This window comes from Drosophila nasuta, chromosome 2L (assembly GCF_023558535.2).
Source record: "Drosophila nasuta strain 15112-1781.00 chromosome 2L, ASM2355853v1, whole genome shotgun sequence".
NCBI classification, from domain to species: Eukaryota; Metazoa; Arthropoda; class Insecta; order Diptera; family Drosophilidae; genus Drosophila; species Drosophila nasuta.
In genome coordinates, this window is record NC_083455.1 from 1,220,969 (window position 1) to 1,248,269 (window position 27,301).

At 37.6% G+C, this 27,301-nt stretch overlaps 1 protein-coding gene across 1 annotated transcript; it reads right to left on the reverse strand.

Moving 5' to 3' along the window:
• Positions 1-3,703: 3,703 nt before the first annotated feature.
• LOC132784436 (histidine-rich glycoprotein) lies at positions 3,704-4,476 on the reverse strand. The gene is made up of 2 exons (XM_060790060.1): positions 4,465-4,476; positions 3,704-4,405 (listed from the first exon to the last, which is right to left on the reverse strand). Exons 1-2 carry the CDS (start codon positions 4,474-4,476, stop codon positions 3,704-3,706), a joined length of 714 nt encoding a protein of 237 aa, XP_060646043.1.
• Positions 4,477-27,301: the final 22,825 nt, after the last annotated feature.

Below are 27,301 nucleotides of genomic sequence, written 5' to 3' on the forward strand. Positions count from 1 at the left end.
CTCTCTTTCAATATTTATTATAACTATAAAATTGCCATTAGTGCTGAATATTAATCAATATGGAAACACATAAGTATAAAGATTTTAAATTTAAGCCATTTATTTATCAAATTTGTGCTTTACAGTAAAAGTAATTCATTTTTTCCTAGCCTTGAGAATTTACAATTCAATTAGTTAGCCTTCATGAAATTGCAAAAAATTTATCAGTATTTTTGTTGGCAATTTGCCAGTCTCATTATACTACTTCCCATACTCGACGCGCTTTTCTAATAAAGTATTGAAAATAGTGTCTTGGCTAATTAGTAAAGACGCCAATAACATGTTTTGGCAGCAAATATCGGAATGATAAGTGGCTCGTAGTTTTTGGTGTCATTTCGAAAACGAAATCGAAATCGAAAATTGAAATCCGAGATCTTGGCCTGAGTTGACAAATAAGTTACGCTTAATTTTGTGGCAAGCGTTTATAAACCGAAACACGCAACACATTTAGACAGCACAGCACCTAAAGCGAAACCATTAAAAACACCACTCTGATAAAAAATTCAAAGACCAGACTGAGCAAGCAAACGAAACGAATCAAATCAAATCGAAACGAAACGAAACGATACGTAAAAAAAAGCTGAACCCTGGCTAACTGAGTGAGTGCCATAAACTTTGAATTTTACGACGTTGTGTGGTCTCGTTTGACATATTGTGGGCTTTACGATTCCAAAATTAATGACATCAAACCAGGTAACGGGCGATTCGATTCGGCTCGATTGGGGGCGCCCTCTCTATATCGTGGAGACTCTCTGTCGGTGCTTCCAGTGGCGGTGCTCAAGTGTCTCCAATGGCTCTTTTTGGGGCTCGGTTGACTGGTGCTGTTGGCTGGTGCCATACCGGTTTGCTTTTTTGCTTTTTTCGTATTTTAAACAACAGCCTCATCAGTTAATAAGACACATACCCATTTTTATGGCATTAAACGACGACAAGTGAAACATAAAATATATATTTACTTTATTTTTATGAGCTTGCGAGGCAACCGAAGCAATTTGCAATGCAAATGATCAACGCGTTTGCTTAGTTTGGCTTCCAAATCTCGTAATATTTGAGAGTCAATTATATGTTTAACAAAGTTAGCGTAAACTGGCTTAGAGTGATCGACTGATTAGATACCCTAAGGTCAGGGTATGGCTTGCTTGCTTTCTCTAAAGATCATTAGTTCCCTTTATTCTGCTTACACAATAAAACTTATTATACAGCTACTTTAGCACGTATTTCACGTTCTTTCAATATACCCTTTGCATGCGGTTCAATTGATGGGTAAGCGAATAAATTCTTTGCGTTGCCTCTTTTGAGTTTCGGCAGCTGAAATAAATCGCAATCAGTTTAATTTACGATTCGAAACATTTTTACGTTCTTTGCAGCTTAAATTAAATAATTTAAACTTAATTTGGGAACATAAATTAAATAAAAAGTGTCAAAGATTTGAATTTATGATCAAATTGCATTTAATATCATGTAAATTTGGACATTGAGCTAATTTAATATCGCCCCCCGAACATCGATAAGCCAAAAACAATCACTAATTACATTTAAGTTAATTTAATCTGATGACAATCTTAATTCAAATGATGACTTTCGGATTCTTACATAAATCTGCAATTGTATACATATGTGATATACAATTCAACATCGAAATATTTATTAAGAAAACTTTCTAATTTTACAGACTACAAAATCATGAATGATTTTGATTTTTGAATGTTTTGGCACATACATTAATAACAAGAGAATTTATGATTCTTGAAAATTTGGTTGCGGTCAGATAAAAATTGTAGAAGTTATTTAATTAATATTTTTGGTATATTTTGTCCTTTATGGTATATTTTAAATGTAGTACAATATCTGTATACCAATATATTCAGCCTTCATTATATTATAGTATTTTTGAGGTTTTTATTATATTTGTAGAATATGGTTTTATTGGATATGGGTGGCTGGTAGCTCAGAGTCGAGCAAACTCGTCTGTAGCTTTCTTATTTGTTCAGTTTATTTCAATATTTAAAATATCAACGAAATATAAGTTGAATTGAATACTTCCATATTATTTATTGAATCATTTTGCATACGCTTTATAAATCATGATTAATGCGTTGGGTTAACGTGAAGTCCACAGTTACATGCTTGACTCGCCCTTCTCAAGGACGATTATTATGGATGAACCAAGTGGGGTGTGTCTAAAAGTCATAATGCTCTGAACATTACCATGTTTTATGGCATTTTGAGCCGAGTTATTGTCGAGGCAATTTTGCCTACAAGGTGATCGTATATTTTAAATATCTTTCAAGCTTTCTATGGATGAGTTTGTTTCATAATTTGGGTATACTCGATAGAACCAAGAGGGATACTCACTTTAGGCTTTCTGGCTGCTCGTTTCATATTCATAAATCAGCGCTTATTTTGCAGCATTCTCTTTTATATTTATCTGTGTGTACATGCGTGTGTGTGTGTGTGTGAGTTCACAGCATTTCTACCCCTCGTTGGCCTACAATTTGTTGAACAGACAGGCTGCATCCTTGCGTTATCCTGTTGCCGCACTCCTTCCCCCGCTGCTCGCTCTTGTCCCCTGTTGCTACATTACAAATGACTGTGGAATATTTATAAGCATCATAAATTTAATTTATGTCGCCACTGCGCCCGCCGCGTTTATTGTGCGCATAATAAACGCTCCTCTCCATCCGACAGCCTCCCTCCTCTCCCTGCTCCTTTGCACAGTTATCCAGCTATTGAAGTAATTTATTATTTTTATACGTTTTGTGTGTATGCGTGCGTGAGTGTGTGTGTATTTTTGTGGCACGCATTTTATACATTATACATAAAATATAGTGCGAAAATTGCAGTTGCTATTATTTTTATTTATTATATCATATTTTTTTCAGCGTCGCGCAATGTGAATTTGTGTGGTAAGTGATAAATATGTATGTTTCCTTTTTACCCTTGTTGTTTTTTTGAGCTGAGTTTGTTTTTTAGTGCAAGTTACTTGCTCTCTAAATGGTGCGACTGTAAATTATATTTGAATTTGTGGTATATGCTCGATTATGAAAGTCTGCATCTCATTTTCCGTTTCACAAATTCGGTTGCTGTGAAATACATAAAATTTGATATGGCTGTTTGAAGCACATTTGGAAATATTTCAATTTATACGGCGAACGATTTATTTACTCTGTCTAATAAACGGATAAATTGTTGAAAATCAAGAATATATGCTAAACAAAAAATAAAGTTACAGTCGAGTGTGCTCCACTGTGAGATATCCGCAACTCATTTTGAACAATTCTTAAAACAACATATTTATATACCTCAAAAATATTTAAATATACCGACGGTTACATTTGGTATATTGATATAGTACTACATTCTAAATATATCATAGAGATAGATATAGAATTCTACCCCATATCCCATCATATGGTTGCTTTTGCACCACATTTGCAAGTAATTCAATTACTGAACTTTAATTAGACATACAATATATGAATAGATTTGAGTTCAAGGTTTCATGTCACTGCTCTTAAATATGATGAATAAATGTATACTTTATCAATTTTTTCACTTTGGAAAATGTTGCAAACTTTAATGGGATACAATAATAATAATAATATTTGGTAGAACATAATCAATAGATCTCAGAGCTCCATAGTAATGCAATGATATCGGATCTTCAGTGGTAGCTGTGCTCATGTCCAGAGTATCCACCATGTTCGTATCCAGCATCGTGGCCAGCTTCGTAGCCACCAGCATCATGTCCAGCATCGTGACCTGCATCGTGTTCATAGGCGTGGTGATCGTGACCATGTTCGTGTCCATGTCCGTGCTCTTGCTTCAATGAGAAACTGTGAGAGCTGGAGCCATGGTGGCCGTGCTCATGACCATGTGAGTGATGCTCCTCGTGGCCAGAGTGTCCTGAGTGCTCCTCAAACTCCACATGGCCACCCTCGTAGCCGCTGTGGCCATGAGCATGGTGATCGGCAACATAGTGATGCAGTTTCTCGCGGTGCACCTGGGCCTCAAAACCCTTGTGCTTGTCGGCGGTATAGTGGACAGTACGCTTGTGACCATCGGCGTCGATCAACTCATAGTGTCCAGTCACCTTGTGTCCATCGCGATGTTCCGTGTGCTCCTTGACATCGCCCGTCTTGTGGTCCTTGACGCCATACTTGAAATTGTATTCAGCATGCGAATCATGGTGATCGTCGTGATGGTGTCCATGGTAATGATGGGCTGCCTCCTCATGGCCGTGTCCGTGGTGACCATGGTGATCATCATGGGAAACCAAGTGCACAGAAGCGTGACTAGTGGCGCCGCCATGAAAGGGAGCTGCCTGGACGATCACACAGGCCAGTAAGGCAAATGCTGTGGAAATCTATGGAAAATGCAAATAGTTGATATCGATTAAAAATCCTTGTCGATCCTCAAGCTTACCTTTAGGACCATGGTGCTGTTGCAAAGAAAAGTTGTTGATCTCAGCTAAGCTGTTGTTGTTTGAACTCTGAACCCAAGCGAACTGTGCTAGAATTGAGTTCAATAGCTGGCTTTTATAGTCCGAATTTGGGGTCAGTTTAAGACATATGTACTTTCGAATTGCTATTTAGTTTTTAGTTACGCCCAGTTGAGGTTCAAGACCGTAAGGTAAATATGCCTTTTACTTTCACACATGAACAACGACAATTACGAGTATGCTACTTTCCACAGTCGAATTCGTGCAAGCTTGCAGGCCATTTATTAATTTTAATTAAATCCACGAATCGTAATTCATTGCGCAATTTATTGTCGCATCGATGGCCAATTTAAAATGGCATTGTTTATGGCCGGACGGCATATAATCCCAGTGCCTGATTCCAAAATCAGGCAAACAAACGAGCTGGGGCTAAAGATTTATATGCCAGCCGTATGTCGAGTCGTTGACGTCAATCAGCATGACAAAAAATCATCAGAATTGCATCGTCGTGTACCCCGAGTCCCAGGATCCCTGTCTCCATCTCCATCTCCATCTCCACCTTCTCGTCTCATATCCTCTCTCTCGTTGCCCCTATCTCATTCTTCCAATTGATCTCCAGTCCAATTCGCCGGCTGTGAGGAGTTGTGGCTACTGCCTGTCAGAAGTCAATCGGCTGCCGTCTGTCAATGTCGTGCCGCCTTCATCAAAGGCGCAGCTCACGAAAGACGAGATGACAATGGAATTAAATGTGAATGTTATCTAAAGGACTTGACACATCGAGGGAGCTGTCATTTTCCCTTCTCCTATCAATGATTGTTTGATGCGTAAATTACGTAAAATAAAAAAAACTCCAATTTACTTAAATTACATACTCTAATTATACAACTTGAAAAAGTACCTAGAATATTTTTTATTATCATTCAGAAGATATATCAATTGAAATACCAATTTTAATTCATTTGATTCTAGAAATGAGAGTAGCTAATAAATAAGCAAGTTAGAAAGCTGTTAACGATTATGAAACAAGCTTTTTATACCCTCTACACATATGTAAGTTAGAAGGGTATTATAACTTTGTGCCTACACGAAAAGTATGTAACAGGCAAAAGTCATCCCCGACCCCAAAGTGTAAATAGATCTCACACTTCCGCCCCGAAAATTTAAAAACTTGATTAGCAAGCTTAATTTTGATACGTACAATAATAAATTAAGTATGTATTTACGTTTCCTTAAAATTTTTTATTTAAGAAATTCTTTTGTACGGCAAAAAAACGTTGCTTCGGCTGCCCATAATAGTCAAATATAGCCCTCTGTATATTTTAGTATTTTTGGTACCTATATTATTTTTGTATATTTTCAATATGTATATAAATTTTCATATATGTGTATTTAATAAATAGAATATTGGTAGAGGGTATTTCAGAGTCGTAGATACTCGATATTAGCTTTCTTGTGTTAGAAATAGATACTGAATAAATTCGTTCATTCCATTTTGATCAGTGAACTAGATTGTTTAATGTTGTATATATACAAAGTATCATGGAAGATGTTACGTATTATATTGTCATTTTTTTATGGGTCTACAAATATTATTAAGTTCTCTCTATCTAATATAGCAAGACTAAAGGAAATCATTATTTTTATGAGCGTTTCGATTCTTTATATCGAAAATATTTGAACAATTTTTTGGTTTTAATTTTAATTTGATTCTACAATATATCATGGAGTGCTAAAATGAATTTAAAGATAGTGCCGCATCTTATTTGATTAAAAGCGATGAGAATCTATTGTAATGTTGCGTCTTAGCTTCTGTGTTTGCGCATAAAGCTAATCCCTTTCCTCTTTTTTTGGCGACTGGCATCGTGGCTTGTTCGCTGGTTGGTTGGCTTGTTATTGCTGTCAGTGTCGTTTCTGGCTGCGTTTTGTGGGCACATTTCGGCTGCTTGATTACTCATGTCAATCAGGTTTCCAAACAGCGACGACATGCTGTCAATCTTTGTGTCATGGCCGGCCGTTGAAGTTGTTGCCATTCGAGTTGGACAACAAGTATGCTTGATAGTTCAGGGGCCCAAAAGAGATGCGGCAAAGCAGTTAAAGAAAACGAGAGAGAGAGAGAGAGAGAGAGGAGAAAAGACGTTGATGCCACAAAGGTGCATCTACTGCCCAGGGTTGTGGCAGTGGCAGTGGCTGTGACAGTGACAGTGCTTGATGTCGCTGTTGCTGTTCTGTGTTGCAGTTTCTGTTGTTGCAGTTACTGTTGCCGTAGATTGATGTGCATTGTATGTAAATTGGGCGGTCGTTTTCGCATTTGATGCCCTGTCAAGGGATAATCAACAGCAACAACAGCCTGTCTGACGCGGGACATCGACGATTGCCAACAACTGCAACTCATTATGCGGACGCATAAAAATGTTGCGCATCCCCTTTGTTGATGCGAGGATGTCTGCAACGCAGGAGCATCGATTGATTGGTTAAGGTTACGGCGAAGGTTAGGTTGCTTGCCGTACTGGACAGAAGATAGTCGGGCCTGCTTGACTGTCTGGGTAGATCTATAACGAGCGCTAAGAAATACGGCCACAATGTACGATAATTTGCAAGAGAATACTTGCGGCAACCCCCGCACTGTAATCGTCTTCCTCAAACACGAACTCCTCCGCCATATTCTCCACTCACATAAATTCAGCACGCTGACGTTTTCGAATTCGAAATTGAAAACGATGTTCGGCTTGTTGACAGATATTCGTTTGACGGACCGTCGACTGACATTGTTGCAAACATTGCAAAACGTTCACTGAATGAAAAACCTACACAAAAGGGACAACTACTTGTATGACTGAATTAATCGCTATTGCTATCCTCAACTACTGACAGTTTTTCGTGATCTCGCTCATTATCATTGAGTTGGGGGACATTTCTTATTTTTTTGGACATCCTTAGTTTAATTTATCTCAATATTTCCGTTGTACTTGATTCCGTCCTCTGCTAAACCCTTGAGCAGCTGTATAACTCTCGGGAAATTCATTTCAACTATGCTGGAGAACGCTTTAAATTGCTGAACAGGAAATAGAGTGTGAGTAGTAAACGAAATTTAAATCAGAGTATTAATAAGAGGAGATAATACGCGTATTAGACTGTATTGTCATAAAATGAGTCCTTTTAATTATTCCTGGTATCCGGTAAAAGTAATTAATTACTTAGTGAAAACCATTAATACCATTATACCCACCTAAAAAGAAGACTTCTTATATTCACAGTCCTTGCCTGATGTAATAGTACCTGCTGCACTTTGGACTCGTCTTATCGTATTACATTACACAGAACCTCCCATTAATGTAAAAATAAAACAAATGTAATCTTAACTTATCTTAAAATTGTATGACAATTATGCCAAAAAGTATACAAAATTTTTTTTTTTTTATGCTATACAAAAATAATATTAAGATTCAAGCAACATTTAAGTGTACCGTAGAGCTTGTTATGAACTATAGAAGGACCTATTGTCAACGAATTTTTAGAAAGCATTAAAATCTTTCAAATCATTCAAACGTTTGTGTTTTCGATTTGGGGAGTCGGGGTTAAGTGTGACGAAAGTGTAAAGCAACTGTATCTGCATGACTAATAACATGTACTGTTAAAAAAAAAAATGGAGTGAACACCATTTCGATTAATTTTATATTCAATAATTTGCTTGAGCACATTTCTAATTAACTAACCTCCGAAACTATTTGTATTGAAAATATACCATAGAGTACAAAATATATAATATTAAAACAAAGCAACTAAAATCCGATTTCAGTAACCGTTTTTTGCTATACAAAAGTAGTTCTTAACACACACCAAATTTTCAAGGAATTATAAACACTGGTTAAAATCTAAAACAAACTTGATCTGTATGCAAAAATAACAAGTGCTGGCGAAAAAAGTATATATCTATCTCTTATAGTCTCTGAGATCCAATGTTTCATACGGACAGTCGGGATCATTTGTTGAAAAGTGACATTATTAATATTACACTTTATTTATGTTATCTGTTATGTATATGCGATCAACAGGTATTAATATCAACCATTTCGTAGACTTGCCTTTCTGATGTGCATGTAAATTTAGTTTTGTTACTATATTTATAAATCGTCGCTTTGGCAATATTCTGCAAAATAAGCTGCGGCGGACCCTAAACTACTTATTGGGAGTTAGGCAACTGACATAGTCACAAAATTGCTTGCTACTAAGCTGTTGGAGGTAATTGTGTGCCAAAACGATGACACGCTAAGAAAAAGAGAAGAAAACTTAACTTGAGGTGGATGTTGCGTCAAGGGGCTTCTCTGTTTCTTCACTTCACTTCGACTTGGATATGGTCGGGTTGCATCGGCTGGGGTCTGAAGATTCTGGCCTGTTAGTCAAGTTCCGACGATTCTCGGCAATTACGTTGTAATGGGTTTGCTAGCAACTTTTGTTTTTGTGCCAATGATCGACGTCTGTCTTTTGTGGCAGTCGATTCGCTTGCTAGCTTCTCTGATGTCGTTGACGCATTGTTTGACACTTTATGATGCTTGATTTGTTGTCATAGCAATTTTGCCACCATTCGCAATCCTCATCGCATTCGCAGTTGCCGTCGCATTTGGTCCTCCTGAAATGGCAATGCCAACAATCTCAGTGTCTGTGTAATGTGAATTTTTCACTATGGACAAATGAGTTTGTCGCGGCCTTTTTGCGTTATAATTAGACTTTTTATCTGCCATGCAGGAAAATACTTTACAGCATTGTGATGGCCTTTTCAGTTATTATTGGCTACCTCTGTGCATGTTGGCATTTAACACGTTTATCGCTATCGGAAATTGTTATTCTTGTTTTTGCCATAGTGACGGAGACGACATTGTCTTACTTCGCTCCTTCTAGTTAATCTTGGCATAAAAAGATCCAGGCATTCTTGAGAAAAGTTTTAATACTCATGAAATAGTACGAAAATTAAAGGTAATTACTGAATAAATTCATTGAATAATGAAAATTAAAACTGTTAATAACCTTACTGCGTATAAACCGAAGGCAAGATGAAACTCATAAATGTCTAAATGTAATTTGACAAATAATTATTTGTAACAATGTATAGTAATGACCGCATATTAATTAGTTTGGTTAGTGTTAATAAAAAACAATAAGGTGTTAAATCACAAAAAAGTATTTTTAAAAATACATTTAAAAAATGTGGAAAATAATATAATAAGATACTTAGTGAATTTTACTGATACTTACTAGTGTCGAAACTCAACCTAATACTGTTAGCACCGACTGATCAATCAGATGTGGAACACTAGTAGCTGACAGGTGTAATCTGACGTGTTCTTTGAATGACAATAGAGTTTGTTCAATTAATAGAATCGATAAATTTTCTGTGTGGACCCCTTCCATCCTTTACCAATTATCAACATGCCGGTCGCTTTGATTCAAGAAAAAAAAAAAATATAAAAATGTGTAAAAGCCAGTTGCTTTAATGAAATACATCTATTCGGAGTTTGGCGGATTGTGTCGGCGATTCACATACTACAGAAAACACTCGCAACACAACACATCACAAAACCACACAGCACACACAATTTATGATTAATCACAAGATCGATGAGAAAATTATGCTTATGACAATGGTCCAAAGAGGCTAAGAGGGAGTCGGCATTAATCTGCATTTTCTAGACCCCATCGAGATGACAAAGCGCTTATGGCGCATATAATTATTGGTTTGCCGGCAAAGATCATATAATCGTGGATGGCTAGGGAATGTCAGGGGAGCCAGATGAAGCCGCAAGTGGCAGGAAATGCCACTTAATTTGTTTTTCTTCTCCCATTGCCTAATGTCTTAAGTATTGGCTAGCCGAAATGTCATTAATGGCAATTGCTTATAATGACTCTACGTCTTTGTGAACTCTGCAGTGTTTGCTGCTGGCTTTTTCTATCTTTTCTCAATCGGCATGCATAATTTGCCTCAACCTAAGTACAATCAAAAAGTCGACAAGAGAGCTCCACATAACTCTTGATTATGTGATCTTGTCTCTGTCCACACACACGATAGGTCGGCTTAGTTCAAATAGGATTTAATAATCAATTAACATATGTTTCATAATGATTCGATCCGTCTGAAAGCTCATGAATGGCACGGGGAAGTATGTAAAGAAAAGGAAATAAAAGCTTGGCAAGTCCAGAGTTAATTGACCAGGGACAAATATATAAATACCACGGAATATTTTTCTATTTCTATGTTAGACTTAGTTTGTTCTGTAATGTTCCAAGTATTGTCACATTGTCATTTTGAACTATTCTTAGCATTGTTTAATATGACCGACAAAAACATTATCAATTAGCAGGCATCTAAAGAAAGGTGACAAAGTATTTCATTTGTGTTGAAAATAGATACTTTTCATTGGTCTCTGGCCATGTGAGAACTTCAGGTTCTTACGATTAGGGACTAAAATTGAAAATTTGCAAAACGATACATAAAGCAAGCAAGTCTCGAAACTGAGTCTGATGGATATCGAGTTTCGTTAAGAGGTAGTTTCGCGTTGTGCCCATTACTTAAAATTGTTTCGGCTGTGAAAACTGGAAACTCAGTCAAATTTCTGTTAAAGATTATGGATAGCGAAAATACCTATTGTTAGGAATTTTGAGACGACCTACTGGATTTATGCGATGTTTATCTTAATTCGTTTGTTTTCATCAAATTACAGAATTGCGTGTGATAACAATCAGAAGTTGAGTCAGTAGTCCCTCTCTCTCAATGGCTAATCCCTGACATGTGACAGAATTCCCCCTACTGTGCTGTCCATCAAGGGATTAGATATGATCATAAATGTGCAAAGGAAATACTGGCACAATAGAGCAACGACTGCAGCAACAAATGTCTAAGAGCCCTTCACAATCTACCCTCTAACAGAGGTAGCACTAAATACCATTGTATAGCTGTCAGCATGTTAAGCGCCCCTTTTTCTCACTTGTTGGTTTTAGCAAACCAACCGTTCTCCTACATCATATGCAGAGACTGTAGGACTATTTTGTCAGTTGTTTGTCTCATGGCTCTGTTTTTCTCTGCTCGGCTTATTTAATGCATAAACAATTATTTCCATCAGGATTTCAAACAAAAAGTCGACAAACGCAAACAATTCCGAATGCAATTCAACTGAAATCCTTTGCAGCAGCTGGCTAGTCTATCTTCCACCCCTCTACTCCTCTAACCCAAAATTCGCTTTCCTGCCATGCCCCGCCCTGCATATTGTGAAAACAGGATTTATGTGCCCAGTGATTAGCACAACACAAAAAGGACCATGTCGAGCATAGTCTTCTGAGTAATGGGAAATGAAAACCGCAAATATTTTTAGGAGTCTTAACGTATTCAACAAGAATGAGTCCATTCCTTTTGTGCATAGAAAATTACTTAAAAACATATACACTATTTAGTTATTTTATGAAGCGAGACAAAAGTCAAACCAGTGCAATGTATGTAAGCTGGTGTGAGATTTCCTGCCCTCAGAGCGTCTGTTAGCAGCAGTTCCTTTTTGTATCCGATTACCTGTCCGTGTGTTTTCGCTACATTTGGCAAATCACGGAAACTCCTTCTCACTGACCAGGCACTTAATTAGCTCCCGGCCACTGGTCAAGGTATCGTTTTACCAGACTGCGCATCGGATAACACATTTGTCCCAGTATGTTTATCAGGCAGATAGATCCAGCAAAGATTAAAGATAGAGCCATATCCACTAATATATTAATAGTATGGCGAATGTCGAATACCCTTTAATTTGCGAGCTACTGAGATTATTATCGAGATAGTAAGGGATTTATTTATGATTGCAATTAAATTAAATTTTGAAATATTCCTAACTTCAAATAGTAGTTAGATATGTATTAGAATGAAAAGAAACCAATCAAGTAAGAACTTAATCGCAATGCAACTCGACCCCTCTGTTTGCAAGTGTATATAAATGGTTTAGGAAAGTTTAGGGCTGTCCTTTACCTTATGCCATCCATATGGGGCGCGAATCGCTACTACAGAGATTAACACAGCAACAGCAAATTTTGTGTGTGTTTGGCTTGACCAAATGACAGCCGCCAGAAGGCCTAAAATTTACGGCTTTCTGGGTAATTTGACACTCCGTACAGCACAAACTGGCTACTCATTGCGTCACAGCACTATCACATGGGTGAGTGAGAGTAGAGAGAGACATATGAAAAGAGGAGGGGAAATGAGGTGTGACTGTGTTCAGGATTCCTGGCTCGAATTTGTGGCTAGTGTCAATTGATCACAGACATCTGCAGTTGTCATTTAATTTTCTACTCAAAGCCATGAGAGTAATGAGAGCGAAGGGTGTTATAAGGTTGAGGCTATTTATCGTATGAAAATGTGACTGACAGCAACTGACTCCTACGCTACGCAACTGCTGTCTTAAGCCACTCAATAACTGAGTGCTATATAACCGCTAACCCAAAGCGTAAAAAGAAGTGTATTGTAACATTGGGGCACAGAAAGTGTCATCTCTGCCTGTTTTCCTATCACAATTTGAAAGAAAAGGAAAATAACCCCCGCATTTTTAAAGATAGAGTCGCTGTTATTGCTATAAACAATAATAAATACAGTATATATTCCTGCAAAATTGGTAAGAAATAGTTTCTTGTGGAAAATATATTTTAGCTGATAATTTGAAATAATAAAAGGCAATTTACGAATTATCAAATGATCACATGATCTTGTATACTTGCTGTTCAGCTTTTAAGTAACGTCGCTTGGGTTGTATTTAAAATATTTTGATCAAATTGTTGTTTGTACTAGATCGCAAAACCATATTTTTCGGTAGAACTTTTTAGTTTCTTTATTATTTCTAATCTCTTGAGGGGTGGCGGATTATTTATTTGTTTATTTTGTATTATTTTTTGGTAAATTGAAATTGATTACAAATGTACGTTTGAGGCTGCTCGAGTGGAAATTTTGAGATTATAATTATACTCCAAGAAGTTTATAATTAAAATAAAAAAAAAATAATAATAATCGTCTTGCACGATACTGTGGATCACAGCTTATTTTAACGAACACTAAACGACAATTTTCGATCACTCTACAGGTCAAACTGAGAGTATTGAGCATATTTTAAAGCAGGATTAATTTTATTTATTTTTTCTCTTTTTATTTTTCATATGTATGTTGTGGAATATATAAACCTATCTCTAATCGTTGAACATTCCGAACATCAGTCGGACTGCAATCAAGTTTATTTATAAATATGTGTATATGTATGTATGTATATAAATATATATGTATGTTACAATAAATTAATTATAAATATCGAATTGTGAAGTCGAGTGAATAAATGTTTCATTCATATGCAGTGACTTATGCTTGTTCATGCTCAATAGCAATGGAGGAAAAATTTGAATTGGATTCGTGTGTGGCTGAAACAAGAGGAATGACAACTGGGTTGCACATGAAACCATTCGTCATTCAGGCATGTATTCGTATTCAATCATGTATTCAATGCAGAGCAGGGTACAGGGTACAGCACAAACATACGAATACGAGTATGACTACGAGTATATTTGAATAAAAGTCCAATGTTTATTGAATGCTCTGCTCACATGCAGTTCGTTAGCTTAAGATATTGCGTATTGGTTATGTCGAAAATACAATAAAAAGAGAAGTTAAATATTTGCATTTGAGACGCGGGAACAATGTTGATGGGGTTTGGGATATGAATGTGGATGTGGATGCAACGTATTGTGTGCGTCAATGTTGTTGTTGCCTCTTCAATCAATAAAATGTCAGAAATGCATTGCCGACAGCCAGCCAGGGCCACAGTCAGAGCCAATGACACAACAGAGATAGCAATAGAGCCAGAGGCAGTTCCAGTAGCAGAGCCGGGAACAGAGCACGAGCACAAACCGAACAAACAGAAGAGGAACCTACAACAAGAAAGAGACGAGACTCTGACTGAATGACGTACTGACTGCTGGACCGAGTCGATTGGTTGTCTGATTTCTAGGCATGACTGATATATGGCTTGTATTGACATGGACACAGTTCTTGACTTTCATTTTGTTGGGCCATCGACAACGCTTTCTGCACAATGCAAACGGCAAGTCAAGCAACCGACATCCCAAACATCATGTGTCAATATGTCACTCAGTCAGCCAGTCAGTCAAGTCTGTCTGTCCAGCTGACGGCCGATGTTTGCATAAGTCTGTGTAGGGTTTCAGATCTCTCGCGATTGCTCCTTCATCTTCCTCTTCTTATTCATCTCATTCCGAATTCTATTTCCATTTCCATTCCCGTCTTCTTCCATGGACATTCCGCTGTTGCTTCTGGTTTTCTTTGATCGTTTCGATTTACATAACTTTCCGACAAAGGCCCCATAGTTTAGTTTTGAGTTGTGTCGAGTTGAGTTGAGTTGAGTTGAGTTGATGTTGCCGTTTCCCCAATCCATAATCTGTGGTTGTAAATTTCTGGCGCCGTCTGAATTTTGATTTGTTTGAAATGTTTACGCAAATATGAAAATAAATAAAAGGCAAGTACAAATTAAAAAGCATTTCTGATTTCTGATGATCTTCTTGGCACACCCAACATCAATATCAGATAAGAACTAAATAAAGGTGGGTAGCTCAGTTAGTCGTTAGCTTTCAGCTCACATATCACTGGCAAAATCCTATAAAATCCATATTAAATATCCACCAGTTGTGACACCATCAGATAATGCCGCATAGTCCCCTTTCTGCCCATAAATTAACCTTATTGAGATGCACGTTTACAAGCAATTTACTGTTTACGCATGCCATATAATATCTTGAATTGGACTTTGGGTTTTTCAATTTTACGACTGTATATGTATGTATATGTTCATGCATGTATATGTGTGTGAGCCTAAAAGCTCCGCATTTAATGACCCATAACGTTCAAGTCGCGTTTTGCATTCATAATTTGCTTGTCGAATCGTTTCGATTGATTCATTCATAATGTGTGACATTCACATACAGAATGATCATTCAACGACTGATTGCTTGAACAACTTGACAAACTGGTCAAAATAGAAAACGATGTGCTTCAGTTTAACGATTGTCATAAAAAGTTTTATATTCTACTAATTGATCCGATGAATACATCCGGGCAATAAAAAATGTTAACACAATAAAAAAAATTTTAAATGCAAACTCAAATCGAAACAACACAAACATGGTTACCTTCTGACAACTATTCCTTGTATGCTAAGTAATCTGATTCGCTTTCAATATCTCTAAAGGAATGCACATATTCGGTCGACTTGAAGTCTGTCTGTCTGTTCGTCCGTCCGTATGAACACCTAGATCTCAGAGACTATAAGAGATACTTATGATTCCTAACAATTTTTTTGGGATCAGATAAAAATTGTAAAAGTTAGTTCAAAAAAACTTGTGTATCCCAAAAAATTAATTTTTCGGTATATTATTTTAGTATAATTTTAGAATATGGTTTTATTGAAAATGAATAGTTGTAGTTTTGTTAGTTGTTTCATCATATATTTATGAATTATTCATCACATTAACTTTATGACCATTGCTCGCATCCGTTCTGAAGACTCTGAGAATCTGGCGTAATCATATTCGAATGTCCTCTATTAATTGATTGCACCACTTGGTAATTCCCCTGTTTATTATATCTTACGCACCCTGCCATCCCTTGAACTTAAGAACTAATCATTCGAGTGCCTTGAAGTATCTTCAGCTCGTCGTCTGCCTGCCACTTCTGATGTCTAATGGCAGATGTCGGGTCGCACATAAATTGAAACTGCATGAGGGTTTAATTGGCTGTCTGGCATAATACGCATCAACATATCATCGGCGTGGACTCGTTTACCTTCCTGATGTTCGGCATTTTGTGGTTGCTCCTCACTGTGTGGCTTATTCTTTTATTATTGTTTTTTGTTTTGCTGTTGTTGTTGTTAGTGTATTCCGTTTTTATATTTATTTTGAATTTGGAATTTTGTTGTGTTTTCATTACGCTGGTGCCGTTCTTTCGGTTTGTGTGTTGCGTCTGGCAACTAGCAACGACGCGTCTCATCCTAAGAAAATAAAGATTTCGTTTCAACCCCTCTGGACCGGAACCGAAAAAGTACTTTTTCTATTGACAACACAAATACACCAATACCAATACCAACACAAATACAAATAAAAATAAAAATACGACTGCAGCAAGCTGCAGTTGTTATTCCTGTTCCAAGTTCCAAGTTGTTGTTGTCATCGTAGTCATTGTCGTCGTTGCCTAGTATTTAAGTACTTTGTGTCATTGTTTATTTTTTCAAGTGTCTGGTGACTATCCATCCATTTGTGTTTATCCCGATCCTTCTGATGTTGTCTGCTCGTTTCACACATGTGCGCATTTTGTGGCCTTATTGTCACAGTTGTTTGCCTAACGTTTCCCATTCCCATTCCCAATTTCATTCATATTTTCATTTCAAACATTCAATGGTTTTATTTATTTTGTTTATTCTAGTAGTAGTTTATTACTGCCGTTGTCCCTATTCTCTGTTTGTCCAGCTCAGATCAGATATGCAGAGAGCTCAAGAGTGTGGTCCAAGGCACTTTTTTCGTCTTACACAAACAGCTCAAAACGGAAGCTATAAATTGTGAACAGGTTCTTAACTATTAACTTGAAGCGCAGTGGCAGTAGTATACTCGTATTTCAAGCTACCCAGCAGACTTTTATCACATTTCCACGAACAACTATCAACTCTTAGGTCAAGTCTTACGAATTCAGAAAATTCATTCATAAATGTCCACGTTAAATTAGAACTCTTTCTTTATTTTGATAATTGCTTCGGGGAACTCGTAAAACGTGTAGCACTACTTTCATCATATAGTACTCATATCATCGTGTTTGTATGTAGTACGCTAAGCACGTACTTGCTTGAAGAACTGTTTTCCATAATGTGTGTTTGATTCGGTGAAATTTCCTAAATTTCTATATGAAGGCAAGATAGCACTTATTTCTTCTTTTCTAGTTGTAGTCTTGTATCAATAATCTAAATCGCAATCTCTGGCACGTTTGTATTTATATTTGAATCAAATGGATGCATAGCGCAAGGTACAAATAGAGTTAGAGATGGGCGATAGTAATATAAAACTATCGGCCAACTTGTCTTAATCAAATCATACAGGATATAAGTTGAACTATCTAAATAAAATATTATTTTTATTTGTAATTCACTAGAATCCAACGTATTTTTCAGTTTATAGTAGGTTTTTGTTACCAGCTATAATCAAAACTCTTGTAACGCCAAATTTGCAACATCTGCTACTGTTCCCAAAGTAATAAACGCTATTGGACTCATCTCTAGCATATCCTACCTGCTGACTGCAGCTGATTATCCGAAAGTTACAGCCGCCACACATTGCATTAGGACCGACACGATCTTTTATTGTCGTTATAAGTACTCAAGAGTCGTCGGATTTCTAAATTATTTTCAATTGCTTGCGGGTTCGGTTTTTTACGACCATCGAAACACGATCCCGAGTTGCATCTCGCTTTGTCTTTGGAGAAAGATAACTTGGCACACACTCAAGCCAATATCGTGTCCGGGGAAGGAACGTTTGGTGTTACACTTGAAATTTATGACATCCTCTGTATCTCTTTTGTCGTACTCTCGCCTTGTCTTAATGATTAGCCTTTGTCAGCAACCCTGCTGAGCTCTACTTTCCCCTGGCACACTCACGTACTCCTCGAAAGATTTCTATCAGTCATGGGCTTGGTCTTCGTGCTATCTGGCTGTCTGCTTCTGTGTCTGTCTGACCGTCTGTGTCTGGCTCTCTCCCTGCCATTGAAAGTGTTAATTGAACCATAAGCGTAACCATAAATGGATTTTATTTCTCAGCAAAAGCAAAACAAGAACTCGAATCTCAAAATTTATGTGTTGTCGTCTTTGTGTTGTTGTTCTTCTGGGTAAAATCGTTTTATGGCTGGGTATATCCTTTTGTTTAGCTCTCATTGTTGCGTTGTGATTTTTGTCTCCTTTGGGTTTCTATGTCCCTGTCATTTGGGTGGGCATGTCCTTGCCACAAAAATCCGAGACGCTTATGCAATTTGTTGCAGTTTCCTGCCTGATTTACTAAGCCTCTATACCTTGAACACAAACTCTCGACCTCAACATCAGCACGGGGTGTTTGTTTAACAAAATGCCTGTCATTCAAAACAGTAGCTGATGGATATGTGCTCTTTTGTGCGGAGTGGTTTTAAGTAGCAGTTGTTGTGGATTACGCAACCTTCGGTAAATTCTAATGATCTTGATTCAAGATCCTTTCCTCTGTTCATGATATTCACAATTTACTGCGTTTACGTTATCGTCTTTGGGATTATTTTTAAATTTACTCTAAAACTAATTGCATTTCTCGAGCAAAACTATAAGCAGTAGATATATTTGCTTTAAGACATTATTATGTACACATCTTGAAGATAACTTCAATCTTTAATCTATATTCATGGCGATGGCGATGGCGAACGCCATGGTGATGGGTTTGGCTCAGTCTTTCAGCTAATTCATTCTGAGAATCCGTATCTGTGGTCACTGGTTTATGGCATTTAACTAAGCTAAAAGTATAATAGCAGAGCTCAGATTGTGCTGTGGTGTTGCCCTTGAGATATGTGGCCCTCCTTTTGGTGTATGCGTGGTGTGCATGGTGCATGAAGGCTTCGGGGCAAGGCGTTTAGGAGCAGCCCTCATCTCACGACACAAATGCCGTATAATCACTTGTCGAACACTGCTCAATAATTAAAGACGAAAGGCAAGAGGCACAAGGAATGGGGCATGGGGCGAGCTCACTTCGCATGCAACTAGCTATTAAGGCGCTGATTTCGTTGAAACCTATCAAAATACATAACGATCAGGCAACACTGCCACAACCACCGCCATCGCCACAGCCACCGTCATCCTCATCGTGCCACGAATCCCACGGGGCGATGCTGATGATTTCAGACAGGGTACCGATTGCTGCGAGTGGGTTCATCACGTAATTATATCGAGCAAACATGAAAGAAGCGCTGCGCCCAAAAGACCACAGATTCAGACTAAGTCGCAGATGAAGTCGCTGGAGTCGATGAGGCGTTGCCATAACGCATAACAATGAAAACGTTTAAGACGACTAACGAGCGGTGAGCTGTAATCTTCTTATTTTGATGGCGGTTGCTCTCCCTGCTCGTCCTGCACTTCTGGCGGCTGGTGGGAGGCGCCTTTTGGAAGTTTAACAAATTAATATTAAATTACCGAGCAAATTGCCAGACGGGCTAGTCAGACATTGGCCAACACCTTCTATCCTGCCTTTAACATCAAAAGGATGCCACCGGAATTCTATGCAAACAAATTTTCAAACAGTTAAGAATTATTATCGACTCGCTGTTAGCTGAAAACATGCCGTCCCATATGTCTTGCAACGGAAGTCTGTCCCGAACCCCGAACTCTGGTCCATAAGCTTGGAGTCTCGGCAAGTTATTGGCGCCGCAGAGTCATCAATGATGTAGCCCACGTTTTTGGTTTGGCTCAAAACGCCTTTCACTCTACAATATGAATAAGGTTTTTTAAATTACCATTCTCGTTGGTTGAGGGTTGTAGACGTGGCATCTGAAGAACTAACGGAGTTTCGGGACTAATGTTAGAAAGAGTTGATTATGAATGAAAGGCAGGCACTTGGATAATAACAGGACTCTCTAGACCATATGCAATTAGACGCAATTTATCAAATAAAACAAAGTCAAAAAGGTTTCCATTGATCTAAAGCGCCAAATTATTTCTCAGGGCTGTTACTTACTGATAGTAAGTTAAGTATATACCACATTATTATGCCGAACCAATACTAAAATATACCAAAAACTTTATTGGGTGTATAGTTGTTCTATTACATTCTAAATATACAATTATCAAGCCCATTTTGGTCATATATGGGTAATTCTCTGAAGGATTTCTCCTGTGAATAAACATAATCAGAAACAATTTTAAAAATTTTAAATTTTAAAAATTTATGTAAAAAAGCTGAATTGATCCAAAAACAGCGTTAAATTTTTATCAAACTACATAAAAATAACAATAAATTCTGTGGGCTTAGTAAAATGAATACTATTTATAATTACTGGTTAAATCATGGCATCAATGGCTACGGAAGTGAAGTTACTTTCTGTATCCATTCGTATTATAAATAATAATGATTATATTATTTGATAATTTAATTTGGCGCTAACCCAAACTATTCTTGATAATGTTGCAGTTGGCCAGGGGGCAGTCTCAGCGCAAGGAAGTTAAGTCATTATGTTTCTTCCGTTTATTCATGGTTATGATTTCCAGAAATTACAACTACTTAAGTAAGGAAAAAAAGAAAAGAAACTTTAAATATATTTGCATTTATTAAACCAACCATGGAAGCGTGCCGAACACTGCGCTTGTCCATCCACTCCCTGTTCCCACTTTGCCTGCCGCTACCATTCCCCCCTTCCTCTAAGACGGCCCTTGGCTAGGCGCCTGTAACTACAGTGTATGCATTCAGTTTTGTAAATGGGTATTATTTATGTATCAATGAATGCAACACCTTCAATCAGATTTCATTCAAAATATGCTTTACAAATAAGACACGGGAGTTTTCCTTGTGCATAGATCTACCATTTTGTATACTTGTTAGAGAGAATTTTAATAACTGCAAGGACTTAACATACCAATTTAGAAGTGCAGATTAGGGTATTTGGTAGTCCACTACCTTCGCCTATTGTGCATTCCTACTAGATTTTAATTATGCCACGTAGGGCTGCATGTAAAAAAGGGAAGAGACTTTTCTTTGCGTTCTGAATTTCCACGAAAATTTCATGTAATTATTATGCCTTGGTTCAGTTCAGTTCAGTTCGCTTTGTTTTGGTTTAGGTTCGTCTTGTCAGCGCCGTCGAATGCAGAAAACGTGTTTGGAACATAATTTTTAGTGGCACTTATGAGTGGCGTTGGGTGTCGAATGCTTGTAGACCTGCCTGGCGCCGGCCCCTTGCGAACGAGTTGCGCACGCTTGCTCACTTGATATGTAGATGAAGAGTCACCGATAACAGGGAATACCACTAGTATAGTACATACTCATGAGCATTCGAGTACATTGGCTATCTATCGTTGCGACGCACGACACTCGCTACTCACCACTTGGCACTCCCGTGTACGTGGTCCGTGTGTGTTTCAGGTTATCTCAGTTTCGCTGCATGGAAATCATATTTTTATGACTTCGTAGAAGTCTCCCGAAAAACCGCCGAAAAACGCACGCACATTTGTACGTAATTATAATAAAAACTCATAAAATAGCTCATAAAATTTAAAGGTGCAATAGGTTTAATGTCTTCCCCTCTCTTTTCAGATGTCCAGGAAGTCGACAGAGTTAAGAATATTTTCGAAAAAGAAATAAATTTGTTATTATGACACAATTTTTATTCCCTTTGTCGTGGGTGCGGAGTTTCAGAAATTTATGAGTTGAATTTTATTACGTCTGATATGTTTGTGTGGTAATTTCTATTTTAGAATTTGTGTGTAGAATAAGTGAAGAGATGGCGCGTGTAGCGCCAGATTTCCTGTACAATATTCGAAACATTTTAAGCATATTTTTCGTTCTTTTTTTCTCAGTTATTTATGACAGAAGTAATTGCATGTTGCACATACTAATTAATAATGATACGCAAGGTGTTGGAGGAGGGCAAATAAATAGCTAAAATGGCGCCGCACCATTTCATTAAAATTTGGTAGAATCTCATGTGAAAGGGGGGCCAATAATAGGATTATGAGAATGTGACTATAGAGACAAATATTGGCCAAGTTGAAGAGCAATTTGAATTACTAATAAGCTAATCAAATGTCCAGGACATAATTATCCTTTGCAAGGCAATAAGCGTATGACAGTGAAACAAATGCATAATCAATATGCTTACATGCCCAACATGCCCAAATGAAAACAATCGTCTCCCTCCAGCTAGTTCAGTGTAAATATGTATATTGGCTTAATTATCATCAATTTCGAGCAATTAAAATGTCTGACTCGACAGTGCAAGGAGAGGGATGATAGAGCCCGAGCTTAATCCCAAGAACTTGTAAAACAAGCCGCAGAAGCAACTGCTACGAGTACCACGACAGCCAAAGACGTCCTCGATGATAGCAGGGAAGATAACAACCTAGACGACGACAGGAAGGCAGCTCCAGCGACGCTTAATTAATATAAATGCAAATAGGATGAGAGGGAGCAGAGGAACTGAGAAAGGGCAACATTGGTGAAGGCGCCGAACTACGATGACAATTACTTATAGGATTTTGGTATGCTATGTACTACGATCTTGTGGTGGGGCAATCAACGAGACAGCGCTCCCGGCGCCAATAAAATGAAAATTTCCATGCGGCCACACAAATGGAATGAACAATTTCATAAGTAGCAGACAGACAACTAGAAAAGCAGAGGGGACAAGGGTGTGAGGAGGTGAGTAGAGCAATAGAAGGGATACCAAAAGGCAGGGAGCCAGATGGAGGCACGGGCAGACATTCGGGCAGTCGGACGGAGGAACAATGCACAAGTTTTGTGGGGCTTAACTTTGCTCAGGCTGCATATATAATTAGTGGTATTTTATGGGCAGAGGGCGGTTGGAAATTAACGTGCATAATTACAAACCCCAAACAACCATTTTGTGGTAAGCATATTAGATTTTACTAACTGCTCTGGCATGTTCCCCTCTCACGCTTCCAATCGCACGTGCAAATGAAAATGTTTCAAATGTGATTTGGGCAAATCCTATTGGTGGGGCGTATGATAAAGAGTGGATTGGAATAAAGGGAAAGAGAAGAAGGATTTGAAAGAAGTTATGTAATGTGGATATCAATTGTTATGAAACAGTTACATTTCAAAGTTAATGATGACCAGCATTGAAATGGATGTCTTTTGAAGTATTGTAGCACATAACTCTGAAGCAAAAGTGAAAGGAAATCAGAGTACCATCAACGTAAAATGGACCTAAAAATGTTAGGCATGGTATTTACAACTTTAAATATTCCACCATCTATTCAGCGTAGTCATACTGTATAGATTTCCCTAGTAGTGCGTAGCGGGCATTTCGTAGTCTATCACACTGGTCTGCAACTATATTAGTGTACGTTAATCCGTTTGGCGATAAACCCGAATTGTATTACCTACATTTGCTTGATGTGCAACCCTCAAGGAATAGAATCGGGTATCAGTCTAAGTGGAAAAGGTATCAAGAGTCAGCCGGTATGCATTTGGATGGCCTAAGCCTGCCTGAGTCTAGAACTCTGAGTCGGATAATTACAAAATCCGCTTAACCTCAAACGTTGTGTAATTCACCGTAGCTGTGCATACGGGTATAGTATATGTGTGTATGTATGAGTACACGAGTATGTAAAACCCTTAGCATGTCTCTAATTGTGCCCAAAGTGAGAGAAAATATGTCGACGGCATGGCAAAGCAAAGCAAAAACATGAAAAGTACTTAATAAAAGAGGTATCACGAGGTGTTGAAAGGGAGGAAGCATTAAGATGAAAAGTGCATAGAATAGAAGAAGTAAGCCGGCAACAAGGTGTAAGTGCTTAGTACGATATACTTAGCTGTGCGAGCCTAGCCTAATGCGTTCATTAGCGGAAAAGCTACCTCAAAGTTTATTCGTTGTTGTGGAAAAATGCTAACCAAGCGATGCAAAAACCAAACGCCAACCAACAGGGGTATTAGACGCATGTGTGAGTGTAAATGTGAATACTCGTCGTAGTGTTCTGCCCAGTTCAGGTGAAACTTGCACCGTCTGCAGAAGGTGGTGCTGAGTTGAGCGCTTAAATACTTAATGTGGTTGACTGAACCTTTGCGCACATACTTATTCACTTACGACTCGAACACAAGTGGCAACTCACGAATGAGTACAAAAAAAAAAATAAAAACCTGGCTACATGATTACACAGTTTACTAAGCTGACAAACGCACCATATCCAGAGCAAGAGCAACGACAGAATTCGGCGGACCTTCGACTATGCGCGGATAAGGTCACACTTCTCGCTGACCGTCATCTAAACTCATCCTGATTTTTTCACGTACACTTCACTGCAGATTCGTCCTATAATCTGGTTCACTTAGAGCCTGATGTTAAGTCCTGGTTAAAAAAAAGTTTATCTTAAGCTTACTAGTTCCTGACACATCCTGTCACCTTGTTTTCTTTTTCTATCATTTCAGGGACATCTTGTATTGCCGCACATTCTCTTCAATCAATTTGGTTTATAGTTCATAAAATTAATTATTTGGAATTTGCCCAAGTAAATCCTAAATTTTGGTTTCTATTTATTATTTTGTATATAAATGTAAAAATTAAGATTTGCAAAACATGAACGTTAAATGTATGATAATATATAATATATGTATATAACAGTCATCATATTTTATAACGAAAAAGAGAAAAAGGACGTAAGCAACCAAAAATTAAGAATGGGTAAGTTCTTGTTGACTGTCCCGAAGTGGCATCTTTTGTTTGCATAACTTTAACCTAATTAGTTTTTTATTGTGGCTCTATTTTATAAGGTTATCTCTCTCTCTCTCTCTCTGTCTCGCTTTGATGAAGAGAAACACAGTGATAAATGTAAATTATACAGAGAGCTGATTAAATAGTAGACCGTACACCCTTATATGTTGCCATTAGGATTTGTAATCACAATTATATGGCTTCGGTTCGCTAAGCCAAATATACACTAAGCCCTCACACAAAGCCTAAGAATAGTGTTTAAGAAAATGTACCTACTATATATTGTGTGTGTGCTTAATATCCGGGTATACGGTATTTAGCGGTAAAACCGTAAAAGTTTCATGGATTTGTTCGACTGTAATCACCGATTAAACAAGTGAATGATTAGATTGCAGAGTCTTACTCAATTTAGAAATAGTATAATATCAGTTTCTATTTTTGCACGCACGTGGATTTCAATTTGAGTTCTCAAACAATAATTTTTATATCCGCTGCTTATGGGTACTATAACGTTATTCCGGCGGGAAATGTATCAGGCGGAAGGAAGCATATCCAAAGATTATAAATTCTTCACCAGCGTCAACAAGGGAGGTGATATATGTTAGTTGTGTCTGTTTGAAAATAGGCTTTGTTTTAAATTCTTGCCATTTTCCGATCCAAAAACTAATAGGAATTATAATAACTACAATATTTATGATTCGTGCGATCAAATTAAATTTTATGTAATAAATATTTGTAAGCAACAGAAATAGGCTGGAGCTGTTGGCACATAATTGCTTTGGTTGATAAAATGGTATATTTTCTATCTATTTTCGATATAATATGATTTAAATAAGATATACAGCTTTCGCCTCGTTTTCTTTTATGGAATATATGTAGGTATTAGGTAATTTACAGCTCGGCGGCGTGTCATGTGATTATCTTCATTTTGTATTTTTGATTAAAGCAACATTTCTATTCTAATAAACGCGAAGAAAAATACTGATTTGGTTTAGTTTAATTGATTCTTTTTGATTTATTCGCCACATCATATTACGCTGTTGATTTGTGATGCAAAATATATTGCATTCATTCCTCATAGATTGGCACAGCATGATGTCAATCGCCGTTGTTCCTGCTTATTCTTAGTTGGTTGGACCACTGCTGGCTCACGACTATGGACAACATGCATCTGCCAACTGGAAACCATATGAAAACACTAATTTGGTTCCATGGCCCGCTTCTGGGATTGTGTTTCTTTATGGTCAACTGCAGCAAATGGAAAGGCAATAAATTATAAATTCGTTTGACTTCTGCCTCCTGGCAGGGCATCGGGACAATTCCAGTCTTTGTTCCAGCACTCTCAGCCGTTAACCTTGACCGCCCTCAAATGCCGACGGTGTCCTGGCTCTGAAATGGAAATGTATGTATGTTAAGTGCACACACATGTCAGGGTGTAGGTTTGTACAACTTAAATTCGGAATGACACCCCTGAAACCATTAGTAAAGGCAATAAAAATGACAATAGAAGTCAATTTCCATGTTGTCTACTCGTATTTGAATTGGGATTTGGTTATGGTTTCGTTTGGTTTTAGTCTCTTTCACAAGATCGTTTCGCATTTCGAGAGTATGTGTATACAAACGCCCAGTTTGTCATGTTCTCATGGTCTAGTCATCTAATCCAATTACTGGTCATGTTACAGCCGAGAATTATAGTGGACATATTAAAAGTGTCACATAAATCATTTATCGGATGCGTGGCCCATCATCAACAAAGTAAAGGCGAACTGGGCTTGTATCTGAGTTTGTATCTTAAACCCACATTTCCGCATCAGCAACTGCCAGTATTTAGATAAACAATTACACAATGCAAGCTTCCGGTTTGAAAAATGGTTTCCCTGGCGTCAATAGAATAGCCCAAAAGGAATAAAAAATAACGATTCTGAAAATGAAAAATGAGAGCCATTGAAATGTGTTTGCAGCACAAAATGGTCAAAGCAATAATTTACAATTAGGCGACAAATCAATGTAAAACTCAATGAGAGGGGATCATATTCGAATTTGTTTTGAATTCAGATTTGGGTTCAAGCTAAGATCGCCGTAGGGCGAACAAAAAATGTAGCAAATTGTAACCAAATTATTTTGTAAAATGTGGGATAAAGATTGCAATCGACGTCAACATGAAAATCAAAGTGGATGCACAGTGCAGTTGTTGCAAGCACAAAAATCATTTTACAATTACATTAAGATAATGCCAGACTTTTGTTTAGCTTATAAAAATAAAATTTCGTATCTATGTATATCTACATATATATCAGCCTTTTTATTAACACTAATGA